The sequence below is a fragment of the Epinephelus lanceolatus genome, chromosome 19 (genome assembly GCF_041903045.1).
Source record: "Epinephelus lanceolatus isolate andai-2023 chromosome 19, ASM4190304v1, whole genome shotgun sequence".
NCBI classification, from domain to species: Eukaryota; Metazoa; Chordata; class Actinopteri; order Perciformes; family Serranidae; genus Epinephelus; species Epinephelus lanceolatus.
This window is the reverse complement of record NC_135752.1, coordinates 19,902,137-19,919,809: the sequence shown is the minus strand read 5'-3', so window position 1 is coordinate 19,919,809 and position 17,673 is coordinate 19,902,137. Positions and strand designations below refer to the sequence as shown.

The window sequence follows — 17,673 nt, the reverse complement described above, 5'->3', positions numbered from 1 at the left end:
CTAACGAACTCTGGTGCGATGGCAAGAATGTGTTCCGACCTCGATCTGAACCAGCTGCAGTCACATGACACATTGTTTGGGTTAAACATGAGCATGTTACAGTCCTGGAGGATTATTAATGTGCACCTCCTCCTGTACTGCCTTAATATGCACATTCAGCACATCCAATGCATCAAAACATTGTTTTCTAGTTGGAGCAGCGCCTCGTTTTCAAACTGTATGGTTTGACTAAAATGAACAATGACAGCAATACAGTCCACGATGACCAGCGCTAAAATCAACCTGCGTAGTTGTCCCTCCATTGTGACATTAGAAAGTGTCGCATTTATCTTGCAAGTGAACTCTTCTTCAACGTTTTGTTTACTTCCTGGATTTTTCCCGCATGGAAATTCCAACCAATCAAGAGCAGCTTTCTTGCGCAAGGCATTTGATCTGGTCCACTTGTAAATGCTGCCGTGAGAACACGAACCAACTCTACACTCTTAACAAAATTAGTCCCTGATTCGAACCAAAGCAAGTGAACTCTAGGTCTGAAAGCACCCTTACATACACAAAGGCCTGAAATACACACACTGTTGTAGTTATATAGTATCCACAAATTCTTAAACAGAGGTCAATTCCAGAATGAAAAGTACATCTGTACAGATAGTTGACACAACAGTGACAGAATGACAGGCCCGTTGGTGTCATGACACTAACCAGATACACTCATACAGATATACATTCGGACACCATAAAGTAAATACATGCTCGTGCACTCACCCAGTGTTTGCAGAACAAAAGCAGGTCCAGCTAGGCAGGGAGCGGGATGACACAGAGGGGCTGAGCTGAACAGATGTTCGCAGGACCACCCTAGCAAGTGTTTGTTCAGTTTGCTCTGGGAAAAGAATGATAGCGAGTGAATCCGCCCAGCTGCCCCTCTCCGGGCCACTGATGGCAGATACACACTGCCTCATTGTAGACTGGGTCCACATATGTAATGGAATGTGCTGTTTGATCTTTAGACCTTTTACTGCTTTCCTTGGCATAGTCTGCTGCCTCTCCATAAGCAGGTCCAATAATACAAGTACACTGGAAAATAAGCATACTGTATATTAGCTGCTATGTGGAAACATTAAACGCAAGTATGGGCACAGATGACATCAACATCTGCTCGCAGGGCGGGGTTCTTTAAAACCTGATGCCAAGCTCAGTTGTTGCGTCTCAGCTCAGACAGAAAGGAAATGCTTGAGAGTTTGTTGACTGGTTTCCTAATATGGCAGAGAAAGGAAGGACGCCAGCGGACATACCATGGCTGCTGGTCCGGAACCTGCCTTGCTGACTCACTGTCTGTTTTTTGTATTTTTTGTTTTTTAACGAGGAGTAAGTGACACATTGTCTGCATGTCCAGACCAAATATAGGGCACATTGGGCCTCATGCAGCAACATCCTCTTAAAATTGCTCTTATATTTTCTCTTAATTTTCTGTTGAGAGCAAAAATAAGAGAACTTAACTCCAGATGCACCAAACATTCTTCACCATTCAAATCTGCTCTTACCCTGGTGGATCATAATTGACCTATTAGCAAAAGTAATACCCCTTTTACTCCCCTTTGTGATAGGGCAGATGTTGTGTTGTGTGCAAAACTCTGGCAAAGGCCCACTTAACACTTAAACAAAGTAAATGTGATATTCCAGAGTCTCAGTACTGGCCTTACAAGAAATCAGAAACCCAGCATTTTGACCAGACATTTGTGATGCTGTAAATGCTGTGTCAGCATAGAGACACACAGTAACTGAAATTAAAAGAAAATGGTTTGACATGAAAATGGAAGCAAAACAACTCAACACCCAAGCCAAGCACTCTACAATGACAACTGGAGGAGGACAGGAGGAGGTGGAGCTCTCACAAGTAGACATAGAATAATCCAATTATGATTCTATTAGTGCATTTTTTATTTAATTTTCCTCAAAGATAAATTATTTTTGGGATCTTGAAAACAATGTTTTCTTTTCTTAGTCTTGGCAAGAGTGCTCTTGAGCGCTTGGAAAATTTTCTCACACCCAAGAAAAGAGTAAATATAAGAAAAGATTGGTGAATCCCAAAAAATCAGTGGGCACTAACAATAGAAGGACAGATCATAGATGCATGAGACCCATTGTTATGAGACTAACAAGTGCCTTATGTGACATGGAGAGGTATAAGGTGCACTTATGCTTAAGGCATCAGTACACAATGCATCCTAATGCATGTGTGTTTTTCAAATTTTGCAATAAAAGAATGACACAAAAGGAGGGGATGAAAGGTTTGTTGGCTATATCCTGGTTTCTATCCAGGGTATCCCAAGAAAACAGACAAACAGACCACCTCCCTCCTCCCATAGGTGATAAAACTGTGGCAGCTGCTTCAATCATAACTATAAATCAGATGTGCACCAAATCTCAAGGCTAGTCTGCACATGGACACCCTGAAGTACAGCGTGTTGACACATACCGGTAGTTTTGAATGTTTTAGCCCTTAAATTATATAGAATTATTGTTAACCATCTTCCAAAGCAAACAGTTTGTAACATAATCTACTTTCTAGGCTGACATTTGTTTTCTTTTGTGTTAGTGTGCAATAAAAGTCAATTTCTGGAGCTTGACTGTTGCTTGTGATCGGTGATCCATCACTGAAAACTTCTAGGTGTCTTTATTTATATATATATATTTTTAAAACAAAGTTATGTAATTGTAACACTGATGTAGTTTTACTTTGAGATTTTTTCTTTTGGGGGTATTTTAGGATGCTGTGACATCCAAGAAACCAATTTATCTGACAAAAAAACAGAAGAAACATTAAATCAACTTTGTGGAAAAGAAATCTTTTGAAATAATTATAATAATTTAAAAAAAATAGGTGAATGATTTGCCGAAGAAAATGTTACTTTGCAGGTGACTTGTCAAAAAATATTGCCCTGAATTCAGCAGAGGACACTGAATAATGTGACCCTTTCTCAGTCCATCCTATAAACTAAGGTTTGATTGTCACAGCAGTTACAACATTCAGTCCTTTAATGTGCAGAAATTAAACTTGATTGCAAAATTATGAATGGCTGCTATAAAGTTAATGCATGTGCAGTGATTTTATGATTTTCTTTCTGTCTCCACAGACCCAGTGCCCCTAAAGATGGAGTACCTAAGGTATGAAGCACAATTTCACATAAAAAATGCATATTAATCCAAGCTTACCTGAATTTTGTTGTTGTTTATAAATGCTATACCAGTTTATTGGAGGTGAGCATGCTTATTGTGCCCTTCTGAGATTATGTCAGAACACAGATTGGCTTGGCATGCGTAGCTGACCCAAGAGGCCACGTTTTGTAGCACTTGTTTGGCACAGGCAGTGTGAAAACACCTCAGATTTTGATGTGGTTGTTGTGCAGTGTTTTTTGGATTGCTGCATGAGTTTGTTGTGGATTTGCTGTATGTGCATGCTGTGTGTCTCCACTTTTATCCAGGATGAACCTCAAGAAATCATTAAGCCTGTCCCAATCACTCACCCCGCCCCAAGCACGGCATACACCAAGCCATCAAGTCAGCCCAGTGCTGCATACAACAAGACAGCCAGGCCGTTTGGGGGGGACAGCAGTGTGGTCACAGCTTCCTCCCCAGCTCCCCCCTCCATTCCTTCACAGTCATCCGCTTTCAAGCCAGCTGCCCCTTCTCAACCGCCACAGCCTCCATTTCTGCTGAAGTCAAGTGTCCCTGCCTCGGACTCAGCTCCAGCCAATTCAGTTCCCAGGCCCAGCCCTGGTCGCTCCGCCTTCACCTCCCCGTCTGCCTCTTCCTCCTCATCTAACTCCTCCTCTCCAGCCAGAGTGACAGCCCCCTCCTCCAATCCTAATGTCCCACAGCCCTCCGTCTATAACACACCTATCAACCTCTACTCCAATACCAATGCCTGTGAGGTGGCCATGGGACAGAGGCGAGGTCTTTTGGAGAGCCAAGGGCTGTCAGAGCACTTAAATGGGTAGGTACCATTTACCAGACACAGTTACCATATGTTTTCTTCATGTTGGTGTAAGCACAAAATATCATAGAGTGATTTAGTAATACTGTGTCCTTTAGCCAGCACGTCTATAAGGAGTTGTGGTTCACAGGGGCCACAGATTAGTGGACATTTTTGCTTTATGGTCTCCCTAGAGAATACGTTAAAGAAAATAATATATTCCATGCTGCTTTTCCTACACCTCACAACCTCTGGATCCCGACCCCCTCTAGGGGTCGGCAAAGCTTCACAGGAAGTTGCGAGGCCTTCTTGATTTTTAAGCAAGCAGCAACCTCTGCGACTGAAAAACGAAGCAAATGCAGAAGCGCCAAAAACTGCAGCTCCTCTAATGGCCACTTGGGGCTGGGTCCAGAAGCGACTCAATCCCCATAGACTCCCATGTTAAAATGTTAAACTTAACAGTAGAAATAAACATGTTTAGAGCCTGGTACAAAAAATGGTTTTGGTTTCTATAGCTAATTTTAACATTTATGTCAACTGAACGGGGGTGAATTTATATACAAGACACCCGTTAAAATGTTATTAAGGCTTAAAGTCATGCATATTTAAGGGCGGGGCCACTTGAGTGACAGGCTTTCTGCAAGGCCTCGCCACAGTCTCTGAGTCAGATACACTTCTCGGTCCCCCGCAGTTCCAACCTCTCATCCCTCTCATGCAAATACGCTCACAAAATGTCGAACCTGTGGCTTAAAATTGGGAATCCACAAACCAATGGGTGACGTCATGGTAGCTATGTCCATTATTTTATCCAGTCTAAGAGCGTAAGGCCTGTAAAAATATGAATTAATCCTATTTCTCAGCATTTAATTCTTTTTGTGAAGAAAGCTAAATTAAATTGCTATTTTTTAAAGTACATCTTATTATTCGAGAGGTAAACTCACACAGGATGAGGGCACGGTGAAGACCTGAACACAACTATATTCACAGAGCCTTCACTCTCCGCTAAACAGCCTTGTCCTACTTTAGAAAAGTACACAGTTAAAACAAACACTAACACAACAACGGCCAAGAGAAAGGCCACTGAATTTGTCAAAAAGTAAGCCTAGGCGGTATGTATGATTGTTTAAAAAAAAAAACATAATACAGACAGAGAACAGTATAAAAAGTTCCTAAAAATATCAGGAAAATTATTCTCTGATGCAATATTATTCACAGGAAATAATCTGTACTGTTATTGTTATGTACTGAATATAATATTATATATATATATATATTTATATATATATATATATATATATACAGTACAGGCCAAAAGTTTGGACACACCTTCTCATTCAATGCGTTTTCTTTATTTTCATGACTATTTACATTGTAGATTCTCACTGAAGGCATCAAAACTATGAATGAACACATGTGGAGCTATGTACTTAACAAAAAAGGTGAAATAACTAAAAAACATGTTTTATATTCTAGTTTCTTCAAAATAGCCACCCTTTGCTCTGATTACTGCTTTGCACACTCTTGGCATTCTCTCCATGAGCTTCAAGAGGTAGTCACCTGAAATGGTTTCCACTTCACAGGTGTGCCTTATCAGGGTTAATTAGTGGAATTTCTTGCTTTATCAATGGGGTTGGGACCATCAGTTGTGTTGTGCAGAAGTCAGGTTAATACACAGCTGACAGCCCTATTGGACAACTGTTAAAATTCATATTATGGCAAGAACCAATCAGCTAACTAAAGAAAAACGAGTGGCCATCATTACTTCAAGAAATGAAGGTCAGTCAGTCCGGAAAATTGCAAAAACTTTAAATGTGTCCCCAAGTGGAGTCGCAAAAACCATCAAGTGCTACAACGAAACTGGCACACATGAGGACCGACCCAGGAAAGGAAGACCAAGAGTCACCTCTGCTTCTGAGGATAAGTTCATCCGAGTCACCAGCCTCAGAAATCACAAGTTAACAGCAGCTCAGATCAGAGACCAGATGAATGCCACACAGAGTTCTAGCAGCAGACCCATCTCTAGAACAACTGTTAAGAGGAGACTGCGCGAATCAGGCCTTCATGGTCAAATAGCTGCTAGGAAACCACTGCTAAGGAGAGGCAACAAGCAGAAGAGATTTGTTTGGGCCAAGAAACACAAGGAATGGACATTAGACCAGTGGAAATCTGTGCTTTGGTCTGATGAGTCCAAATTTGAGATCTTTGGTTCCAACCACCGTGTCTTTGTGAGACGATGGATTCCACATGCCTGGTTCCCACTGTGAAGCATGGAGGAGGAGGTGTGATGGTGTGGGGGTGTTTTGCTGGTGACACTGTTGGGGATTTATTCAAAATTGAAGGCACACTGAACCAGCATGGCTACCACAGCATCCTGCAGCGACATGCCATCCCATCCGGTTTGCGTTTAGTTGGACGATCATTTATTTTTCAACAGGACAATGACCCCAAACACACCTCCAGGCTGTGTAAGGGCTATTTGACCAAGAAGGAGAGTGATGGAGTGCTGCGGCAGATGACCTGGCCTCCACAGTCACCGGACCTGAACCAAATCGAGATGGTTTGGGGTGAGCTGGACCGCAGAGTGAAGGCAAAGGGGCCAACAAGTGCTAAACACCTCTGGGAACTCCTTCAAGACTGTTGGAAAACCATTTCAGGTGACTACCTCTTGAAGCTCATGGAGAGAATGCCAAGAGTGTGCAAAGCAGTAATCAGAGCAAAGGGTGGCTATTTTGAAGAAACTAGAATATAAAACATGTTTTCAGTTATTTCACCTTTTTTTGTTAAGTACATAACTCCACATGTGTTCATTCATAGTTTTGATGCCTTCAGTGAGAATCTACAATGTAAATAGTCATGAAAATAAAGAAAACGCATTGAATGAGAAGGTGTGTCCAAACTTTTGGCCTGTACTGTATATATATATATATATATATATATATATATATATATATAATACATAAAATATTGTCATGTTGTCAGAGTCCCTTCAGACAGAAGGTTGGGATCCAGTGCCCTATTCCACCCCAAAATATGTGTCTCATTTGAAAAGCAAACACTGAAACAGCCCGTCGCCTATGTTTTCACACAGCTGCATACAAGGAAAATCCGAGGCATGCCGCACATCTTGTTTGAATCTTCCACAGGGCAACTGGAGAAGGAACAGAGTCTAGACGACATGCTAACTGATGCTACCGCCTGACTATCTGTGTATAATTGACGGTGTGGTTCACAGCACTGCCAAACACACGGTCTGCCCGACAGGCACTGCTGGTGCAACACTTGTTTCTAATTAGCCATAATCCTGGCAGCTCGGCGCTTCTTGGGAACAGGAGCACAGCTAACTTTGGCTGGACCGGCCTTCATCAGCAGGATTTGGCTCACTGGTTGGGTTACAGTAAACTGAGCCAGGTTTAAGTGATTTGCCACTCGTTCTCTACTCTGTGTCACCTGAAAAAATAGGTCACAGAGATCTGTTTTTATTGGCTTTAAAGCTGTGAGAACTGTCTGTTCAGGAATCTGTAGAATCTGTTTTATTTATTCTAGGTTTGATCTGATAACCTGTGGGAAATGTCAAAAAATGAGGAACAGAGAACAAAGCTATTTATTGTAATACACCATGATGATAATGAAACCTTCATAAGTATCAAGTATGAGTTTGAGTGTCATTATGAGGCACAACATTGTGTAATCTTTAATCTCTCTGTTGTCTGAGACCTCAGACTTTCAGCCTAAGAGGTAGAGTGTATCTGTTGCAGCATGTGTGTGATTGTGTCGTGACTTGCATGCTTTGATTGTGGTTTTCTTCATGCACGTTCTCTCAGAAGGGCCTTTTACTTTAAGGAACAGTGTGAAGGATTTAGTGGCATCTAGTGGTAAGGACTGCAGATTGCAACCAACTGAAACCAGCTGTGCCAAGCGTGAACTCCCAGTTAAGATTCCCTCAGTGTTCACTGTTGAGGAGGTTTAACTGGGAGCCAAATTATCCACAGAGGTCTCTTCCTTTCCAGAACAAACGTATCAGGTGATTTAAACTTGTTACACTACTGAATAAAACAGTTTCATGTTACAAATCAGTGTTTCTCCGAGTCTCTTTGGCTCATCGCAAATGGGCCACTAGCCCAGCACCTGCTGTGTGTGCTCACCTTATTCCTGATCTAGACATTTGGGAGGTTTTTAGCGGGAGCCAAATTATCTGCAGAGGTCCCCTCCTCTCCAAAACAAATGGACCAGGTGATTTAAAGCAGTAAAAGCATTGAATGACTACGTGTTTCTGCAATGCTGTGGGGCTTATCACAGATGGGCCACTCGCCCAGCACCTACTAATGTGCGGTCACCTTTTTCCCTCTGATAATTTAAGATCCAGACGTTCAGGAGGTTTTTACTGGGAGCCAAATTATTAGCAGAGGTCTGCTCCTCTCCAAAACAAATGGAGACAATGATTTAAACCAGTAAAATCACCAAATAAAGCAGTTTGTCATTCAAAAAAGTAGTGTTTTTCTGACATTGCTTGTCATGGAGGAGCTGCTGACTAAGGTGGCCGATGCAAAAAGTGAAATGCGAATGGTCCTATCTAGAGCCATTGTTTTAGTTTATCTGATCTGGGCTACAGTACCATTGACACATGGTTGTGCAACATGGTGGACTCAGTGTTCAAAGATCCGCTCCTTATATAAACGGTTCATTCTAAGGTAACAAAAACACAACAATTCCTAAATCCTACACACTGGACTTTTAAAGGGCATGTGTTTCGGACTATGGTCTACTTTTCAAACTGCTCTCTTCATGCTTCTTCTATGCTTCAGCCCTTTTCCATTTCCCCCTTCTTTGCCCACAGGAGGAAGAGTCAGAGTCAGACACCAAGTTAGTGCTGTGAATGATAATACATCTGCTGCAGTAGCTTTCTAACCACGTGGAATGTGATTACAGCCTTCACATCTCTCTGGTTTATGATTACCAAAGGCATGCTTGCACCTCTTTGGAGCTAACCCTCACAAACCTCACATTCGTGCTCATCCACTTACAGTACATGCTCATTTCAAGGTCCAAACAAACTGCCAAAAACCCTGTAAGTAATCCATCTCTGGGACGCCACGGGACGCCCAGTGTGCAGCACGGCCTGTCAGCACACCCAGCTCCGCATCTGTTTAGCTCCATCTGCTGCTTGTGTCAGTGCGTTTACCCAAGGCCATACAAATCACTGCCGAGCATATTCTGCCTCGGCTAAGAATAGACCGGCGCGTGCCGTTTTCGATCATTCTTCACTTTGACTCACCTGACACATACACACACTCACTCACGGAATAAAAATTGCACATACTTGAACTTTGGACATTGACTTGACTCACAGGTTGGAGCAACTCTTGAACTAAACTGTGCATGTAAACACTTAACATAAATATTTTAGCACTCTGAAGTACCCAGGAATTATTTTAGGAAAAAAGGTGATCCTTTAATTTCACAGCACTTTGTCCCCACCTTGTGGTGAGATGTGGTCACTGTCACTCTCATCTCAAACACTCACTGCTGTTAATATGCCGACGGTGTGTTTAATTTCACATTTTATTGTCGTAAATCTAATGCTTCATCAATCAAGATTGGTTTTCAAGTAGATTACTTGTAGTTTTATTATCTGACTGACCTCTCCTCTACTTTCTGATAGTGAGCCCCAGAGAAGTCTTAAGTAAAGTGACTTTTGACTAATTGTTTCTGCCTCTTTGCATTTTTCTCTCGTTACCTTCTTACTGCTCGCCTGCAGAACTCCACCTCCAGCTAGACCTAGGAGGTAATTGTACAATCTAACAGCTACTTAGGTCAAACTGTGACACGTGTGTTTACAAGCTGCACCCTTGACTGAATGTGGAGCACTCACTGAATAGTACAGTATGTATGTGTCCTGTGTGTGTTGATTGTTTGTGTGTATGTATAAATTGGAACATTGTGCTAACAGTTATTTTAAGCAGTGATGATCCCAGTGACACATGTTTAAGATACGTTAGCTTCCATGTCTGTAACATCATCATTGCTTGATCCATCTGCCTGTACAGGAAACCTAATGTGGAGGCCGAGGATCACGCGTCCCCACTGAGTGAAGCCAGCAAGAAGCGTCTGATTGAGGACACGGAGGACTGGCACCCGCGGAGTGGCACCTCCCAGTCCCGCTCTTTCCATATCCTGGCCCAGCTCACCGGTACTGAAAAGGGTGTGTACCAACCTTAGTGTGCTAGACAAGCTGTTAGTATTGTGTGGTATTGCTGTCAGTTCAATTTAGATCCATTACAATGTGCTCAAAAATTGCACACTGACCCTTAAAACCACTTCACGTCGGAGGCTGCCAATTTTAGGGTAATCCTTTGGAACATATTTTCTTTAGAAGCCTTCATTAAACTGCTTTATCATCATATTTCTTTCAAAACCTCACTGCCTCTTCAGATTACAGCGATATTATAGAGTCTTCAGTCGTTACTTCAAGAGAGCTTTCATCACCGTCTGATCTCAATGTATTTTTTATATCACTGTTTTGACTGTAAGTGACATTGATGGCTACACGAGCAGGCTGCGGCTTTGGGCCTCTTTCCATTCGCAGGCGTTATGCGAATGTGTGTGGATCTGCTTAGACATTTGCAGTTATTAGAGTGAAGTAAGATGAGAGATATGTCTGTCCCGTTCTCTCTTTTTGTCAAATGATGTTACCAGACTGGTGTATAGTAGAATCTGCGATGTGCTTTGAACATCTGACGTGTATTCAGTCTGCCTGGTGCTCCTGCAGCTGTGAACAATTGGGGGTTAGAGGTTCAGGAAGTCTTAAAAGGGTCTAGAGTGAGGGAATTACACTTGCTCATTCAATTCTTAACCTCATGAGATGAACTTAGAAGAAGTTGGAGTGGAGATAAAGCTGCAAGTGTGTCTCTCTGACCTTTTATGTACATGTTATTCTGTATTTTCATCCATGTTTTTCTCTTCACTGTTGCAGAGCAAGCTCCAGAGAACAGTGGAAAGAAGTAAGTGGCTGGTGGTTTTTAATATAATCAAATTTGGTATGTGGTTGTGTGAGTGTTCCCGCTCTTCTGTCTCTGTCTTACGTCTGTGAGCACTTTTGTACGTACAGAATGTAAGGCATCCATTTAATAACAATAATAATAACAAGAATTTCCTGATCATAGAGGTTTAACGTTTCAGAATTAGCCCTCAAATACTCATATACGAGCATGTCTAGGAGCCTGCGTTTCAGAGTTAAGCTCTGATTTCCTGATCTTATGGTCCCACAGCATCATGCTTAATTTAAGGCTTAATTTGAAGAAACCGCACCAAGAGCTCCTCAGAGGAAGACAGTCGAGTGGAGACTGAGCGCAGGCTGTGATTGCTACTGCTGCTCTCAGCCTTAAGTCGATTTAATCTGCAGTAAACACAGTTTGCCCTCCGCACCACATTCTCAACCAATCAGTGTGTCACTCACTGGAACCTGTGGGTAATTAAGTGGTATTGTGGGTAATAGCAGCCCTGCCAGAAGGAGATTCCTGTTCTCCCTCTGTTGGTGAGATTTTGAGATTTCTTCCTTAAAAGCAAGAGCATATTACACATCTGCTTTGGCATATAACTCAATACACATCTGCAAGGAGTTTAAGATCTTGTATTCATTTCCAACTGTGGTTTTTTTTTGGTGCTGTCGCTATTTTTCCTCTCATTTATTAATGTGGTCCCTCTTGTGTTATCTTTTGCTTTTCTTTTCCTACAATCTTAACCTTTCCAACTTTCCTTTTTTCTGTTTTTTTCCCTCTTTTATTCCTGTCATATGGGGCAAATCAGAGCGAACAAGTTGGACCCAGAAGTTATAGGACACAAGTACAACAAGCTGAGAGATTGGCATCATCATGTTTCAGCACGTGTGCTAAATGTGTAGTGGGCACGGTTCCTTTTTGTCATGTTTAATGTTTTATTTATTTTATTTTGACCAGTATTAAACGTACATTGCCTCCGTTGCATACACAGCCTTTATTTTGCACACTGTATAACAACTTAAATGTACCAGTTCTAAAGGTTGGACAGCAGTAACAAAGAGGGAATGAAACATGTTTGTTGCACAAGCAAACCCTTGTTGTACAAATTGTTACACGTTATCTTGCTATATATTTTTTGAAAATGTAAATGAAATGCATGCAAGTAAATATGGACGTGTGCTTGGAAATGCAACATTACAATGTAGCATATTATTTATGTCTGAGCCTCCACTCCTTTGCAAATTCTGTAATCTTAATCTTTAATCTTTATTTTTCTGAGCATGTCTTTTTCCTCTGTTATCTACACTAACCAAAGTAGTTTCATTTATCAGCTTTTGATGATTTTACCTCAATAAACTCTTTTCTTTCTTTTCTGCTGTCGCTTGTTTCTTAATCTTTCATCCCTGCTTTTCTTTTTAGAAATTTCCAGTCGATGAAAGTCTATGAAATGAAAAAATCAGATGTGTGTGAGGAGCAGAGGGTTAAAATGCCAGTAGTGTGCTTATTTGAGTATTATCGGAATTAGCTCTCTGGAAATTGTTCAGACCTTTAATCATAAGAACCATCTGATGTGTTTCTTTCTGGTGTATGTCACTGCAAGTTACTGATTGTCCCATAAATCAATAACCTCATACCTGAGCTTGTCATGCATCACTCAAAGTCATAAAACTATAACATTCAAATCAAAAATTATATAGCTAATGTCCTAAATTTAAACATGGTATGATCTGTTTTCCATTAAAGGGATCAGGTTTCTCATTATTTAGATTTTAGGCCATAGACACCAAAGCAATCTCCGTAGTTGCTGGTAAATGCCTTTACATGTGAGACATACAGTAAAACCAGTGGGTGATGTCATTCAAACAGACAGACACACCCAACAAGCAGGATAAGTCAAAGCAAACACCACAGGATTATGATAAAACATAAAACCATAAATCTATGTATGACAGCACAGCAGGTTCTGTTGATAGTAACAAGCACTGTGCTGTTGCTGAAAACCCAAACTGCTTCAGGGGTAGAAATTGTCAACCTGTTGGTGCAAATCCCTTGCTTGACAGGTCTATCTGAGCCGCAGCAGCGCCCAATGATCATCTTTGTCTGTTTAACTGAGATTTTCTGAGCCCTGTTACACCTATAGGCCTATATGACTTATTCTGACTTAGAATCAAATATTTACAATTCAGTCAAATATAATTGGAGAAGCAGCTGACATGTACTAAACTGTACTGAATAAGTAAAAATAGTTTAAATTAAGCATTACGTCTTCACTAGTTGAGAGATGTGTGCAACAGGTTTTCAGCCTGTACTGAGTCTGAGCTCTTTGCTGCCCTCAGGAGGTTTCAGCTTGAAATGAAAGCTGTGACACTCAACAAGGAGTGGGGAGGACTACTGTAGAAAGACTAGTGCTTCTCAGTGTCTTCTACATTATATTGTGGCTTTGTACATTTTGTGCTGCCACAGGAAACAAATTCACCACTGTCTCAAAGTCTCTCCATCTTTGCTATTTCATGAGAATAAAAGTAATAACCAGTACTAAAATTATACCACTGGTAATCTCCACATATGAGCTGAGGGTGAGCTACATGTACAGCATATACTACAGCATCACAACCTGTAATTGTTTCCTTGTGTCAGTAATTGGCCGCCCATATGGACAGTGGGCAGTATAGTCCATATCCTTATTTGAGAGTGCCCTGTAATTGTCATGATTGTTTGCATGTGCCACTGAGATTCTGACCAACTTATTGGCTTCCTGTGGTGCAACAACCTGCAGTTGACCAGATCAAAGTAAGTCTGTACTGGAGGTCCAGTTCAACTGGAGGCACAGTCCCACTCTTACATGTCTTTCTTATTCAGGGATTGTAGGAAAGATAAAAATAGGAGGTTGAAGCTGTTTCCACAACAACAAAGAGTGACAGTAGGGTCAAAACCAAACGCTGTGAACAGTTCGGGCTCTGCCCAAACCCAGGGGGAGCCAGGGGCATGCTCCCTTGAGAAATTGTTTTCCCCTTTTACAGCAGCTATATGCGCTATATTTAAAGCCATTTGAGGTAATGGAATGCCTAAAAATCTGTACATGATGTGGGAAAAAAACAGGATAGTTGACACGGAAAGAAATCATATTATAGAGCAGTGGTTCTCAATTGGTGTGCCATGATGCCACTCCAGGTGTGTCACTTTGTGATAACCACACATTACTACTGCAATATTTAACCGGGCCTATACAAAAAATTGAAATTATTTTTTTATTGACTGTACCAGTATGTTGTGCGTACCCCTTTCCTAATAAAGAGGCAAACTCTAGCTTAAGAATTTAATTTAATTTAAAAAAACCTTCACAGGGAGCCTATTTGTCGCCATTATAAGTGTGTGACACATCAAAATCCCCGACTGGCAGCCAATGTGAGGGATGATAACAATTAAAGGGAGAAATCTGTGAGTGGGACAATGGATCGTTTTATTGTACGGATCAAATTACAGCAAAGCACCATCAAAGACAACCTACTACCGAAAGAAAAGAGATGGTATCAAGAAAGCTACCCGTCTTATTTTTCCTTATTTTTATTGTCTTATGTCGTGATAAGAGTGATAACACACGTTATAGAAGCTATTGTGCACAGATGTAAGTACAGGTGTGCCTTGCCTTTGGTGTGCCTTGGGCACAAACAGTTAGAAAACCACTGCTATAGAGCCATCATCCTCATTTTGTATCTAATTGTTCTCCAACTGTGTTCATCATTCTGAAACCATATCACAACAAATATGGAGGATGATTCATTTTCACTCCTGCCACCCAACAAGAGGCAAAAATTGTCTGATGTTACTATTTTTTAGTTATAAAACATAGGGAGGGCATAGGAATTTGGCCTAAATAGATCTTGATCTTGAACCTTTTTTTATATTACTATGCTGGAGTAGAGTTCATAGAATAAATCTGTGACATTTGAATCGATGCAATATTAATCTGGGCTACTCTTATTGCAAATCAAGGATCCCCAACAATGGCAAGTAAATGTGGTATTCAATACTCTAAAGTGAATATTAGGCCAACAGGAGAACATTTACTCGGTTATATTAGATATCTTAAGGGAATAGCATAGATTAAGGGCTGTATCACTATCTGTGTTTTTATTAAAGAGAAGATAAATAATACAGTAACTATGTATGCAGTATATATGTATGCCAAAATATGTGTGTGGCAGCGATAAGCATTGTTGCCTTACAACAAGAGAGTTCCTGGTTCGAACCTGGGGTGAGTGTGAATGGTTGTCTGTCTCTATGTGCTAGCCCTGTGATAGTCTGGTGACCTGTCCAGAGTGTACCCTGCCTCTCACCCACTGTCAGCTGGGATAGGCTCCAGCCCCCCACAACCCCCAACAGGATAAGTGGTAACGGAAAATGAATGAATGGATGGATGAAATATGTGTGTGTGTGTGTGTTAAGTGAATTATGATTGATATGAAATATTTCCATCTCTTTCCTAGTGAGGCAGTGGACAAAGCCACTCCTGCTGTTCACACCTCGCCTGCAGCAAAAACATTTACCAAATCTGCAGCGTCACCCAGGAATGGCAACGTGGCCCCTGCTCCAGCGTTCAAGAGCCCAGCGGCCCAGAACAAGCCTTCCTTCCCGCCTGGAGGTCCAACAGGTACAAGAACACATTCAGACAACCTCTCCTACTCCTGTTTACAACCTCTTGAATTGCTGTGTTTCTGCACAGTTTATTTCGTGTAGGTGCTTATTTTCTCCTACAGAGGGCAGCCTTATTCTTTTAAACCACTGCTGCTCAATCAGTTTATTGCAGCTCTAATACCTGACACTAAGCCATTTAAGATTATGAGCTGTATAAAAACCAGAGGTATCCGTTAATGAGCTCAGATTATTGGCTTTTCCCAAGATCCCCTTAGTTAAATAGATTGTGAAATGGAGAATTATGTATTTTATTTTGTGTGAAGGCTGCTCTCTGAATCCAGCAATCTCTGCCACGAGACCTGGAGGTGGTCAGAGTAAATATTAGCTGAAAGGCATCAGTCAAGGGTCATTATTAGCAATACTAAGACACAAGCATGCACTCATACATGAACAGATGCACTGTGTGCCCTGATGCTTTTCCCCCCGGGGCCTTTTTAAGAAGCGGCTGCTGAAAGGTGCCACAGGGAGAGGCCACAGTTAGCTCTCTGTTGCTGTGTTATTTATCAGATTAACACATACTTGAGCTCGAGTAAACAGGCACATATCTTATGGTGGCTGTGTGGAATGTGACCTTTACATTTATTTACACGAATTAATAATTTTGGCACTTGTAAAGCAAGTGTGGAATATTTAGCCCGTACAAGGAAAAAATATTTTAATGATGCCATAATCACATTAAGATTTAATACATAGGGGCTTTAATCAAATACAAATATAGTTTATCAGAGTGCGTTTCTCTCCATCCCACTGCCTTTGAATCCAGACACAGAGCAGAGATGTGCAGTCCTGCTCTGATTCAGTTTGTCTTCTCACGCTGACTTTCTTCCCCCCTTATCTTCCTCATACAGCGAGACAGCAGTGACAGACTCACAAACGTCTGTTTCACTTTCTGTCCTATTTAATGTGGCTCAGCCCTCAATCTTTGCTCTCGCCAAAGGATTCGTTTGGAATATTTCTTCGCCCCACTGACAGCTTGTCACCATCCACCTCATGGTGCCGGCTTTCACACAGATAAGGCCATATAGTGCCACTGAAAAATATTTTGACTCCGGCGTAATTCCCCACATCAATACGGCATTCAATTAAATGTGATGTGTTTATCCGCTTTATATATTTTTCAGCTATATATAACAGTTAGGCCATCTCAAAGCTTGTTCCCTACTTACACTAGTAAACTTCCTGCAGAGACATACAGAACATACAGAACACTTGTTGCTTTTTTGATGGACTAGAAGGAGACAAATTGAATATACTGACTCTAAAAATATTTGATAAGCCTACAAAATATCCCCCATGTGCATGTATTTAATTTCAAAGTCCTCCCATGTTGCCAAGCCTCTTAAATTCCAAAAAAAGACCATGCACAGACAAAAAATATGGCTTTGCTCATAAAGTGTTTGGAACTTTGTATATTTTAGGCATAATTATGTTTGATAATGTCACTAGGAATTGGCTAAGGTTGTTTATATCAAGAGCAGCTCTTCAAATGAGCCATAACAGAATCATCAGTTTACCCAATAATCATCAACAGATCAAGTATTAAAGAGAAATGTACTTTGAATCTGTATTTGGAGTCCATATTTTTCCTCCATCACACACACTCTGTAGCATCTTTCTCCCACATTCCTCTCACATCCCCGCTAGTGCCCCGTTCTGTTTACTCAGTTTGTTAGCCCTCCGTTACAAGGATATTTAGGGAGCGCTTGTCTTCTGACCTCCCGAGTCTTTGATATCGGTACTCTCTGTCAATGGTGTCTGTGTCCCCGATGCCTTTACCCTCCAGCGCTCCCACTGAGGGCCGACAGCACTGACCTCCATCCTGGATCTTTGCACCGAGAGAGAGAAGGGGGAGAATTGTGCATCCTCTCCATATGTTTTGAGATAAGGGGAGAGGGGAGGGTTATTTTTCCAGGTGTCTCCTCTGACTCTGGGAATGTGTTGATTCCCCTCAGTGGGAAAAATTGATCCCTTGTCTGGGCTGGGTGGGATGGCTCTGTCCAAACCAGCTGTCTC

At 41.4% G+C, this 17,673-nt stretch overlaps 1 protein-coding gene across 3 annotated transcripts in view; it reads left to right on the top strand.

Moving 5' to 3' along the window:
* Nucleotides 1-17,673, top strand: part of pdlim5b (PDZ and LIM domain 5b) — a 51,236-nt gene that overhangs the window by 29,551 nt on the left and 4,012 nt on the right. The window contains exons 4-9 of one of the 3 annotated variants that reach the window (XM_033646785.2): nucleotides 3,132-3,162; nucleotides 8,805-8,830; nucleotides 9,726-9,752; nucleotides 10,015-10,169; nucleotides 10,941-10,968; nucleotides 15,453-15,616. In XM_033646785.2, coding sequence (XP_033502676.1) covers nucleotides 3,132-3,162; nucleotides 8,805-8,830; nucleotides 9,726-9,752; nucleotides 10,015-10,169; nucleotides 10,941-10,968; nucleotides 15,453-15,616 — 431 coding nt within the window. Of the gene's footprint in view, nucleotides 1-3,131; nucleotides 3,163-3,479; nucleotides 3,992-8,804; nucleotides 8,831-9,725; nucleotides 9,753-10,014; nucleotides 10,170-10,940; nucleotides 10,969-15,452; nucleotides 15,617-17,673 lie in introns of all 3 variants that reach the window. The other 2 variants (XM_033646786.2, XM_033646784.2) reach the window with 2 other exon arrangements.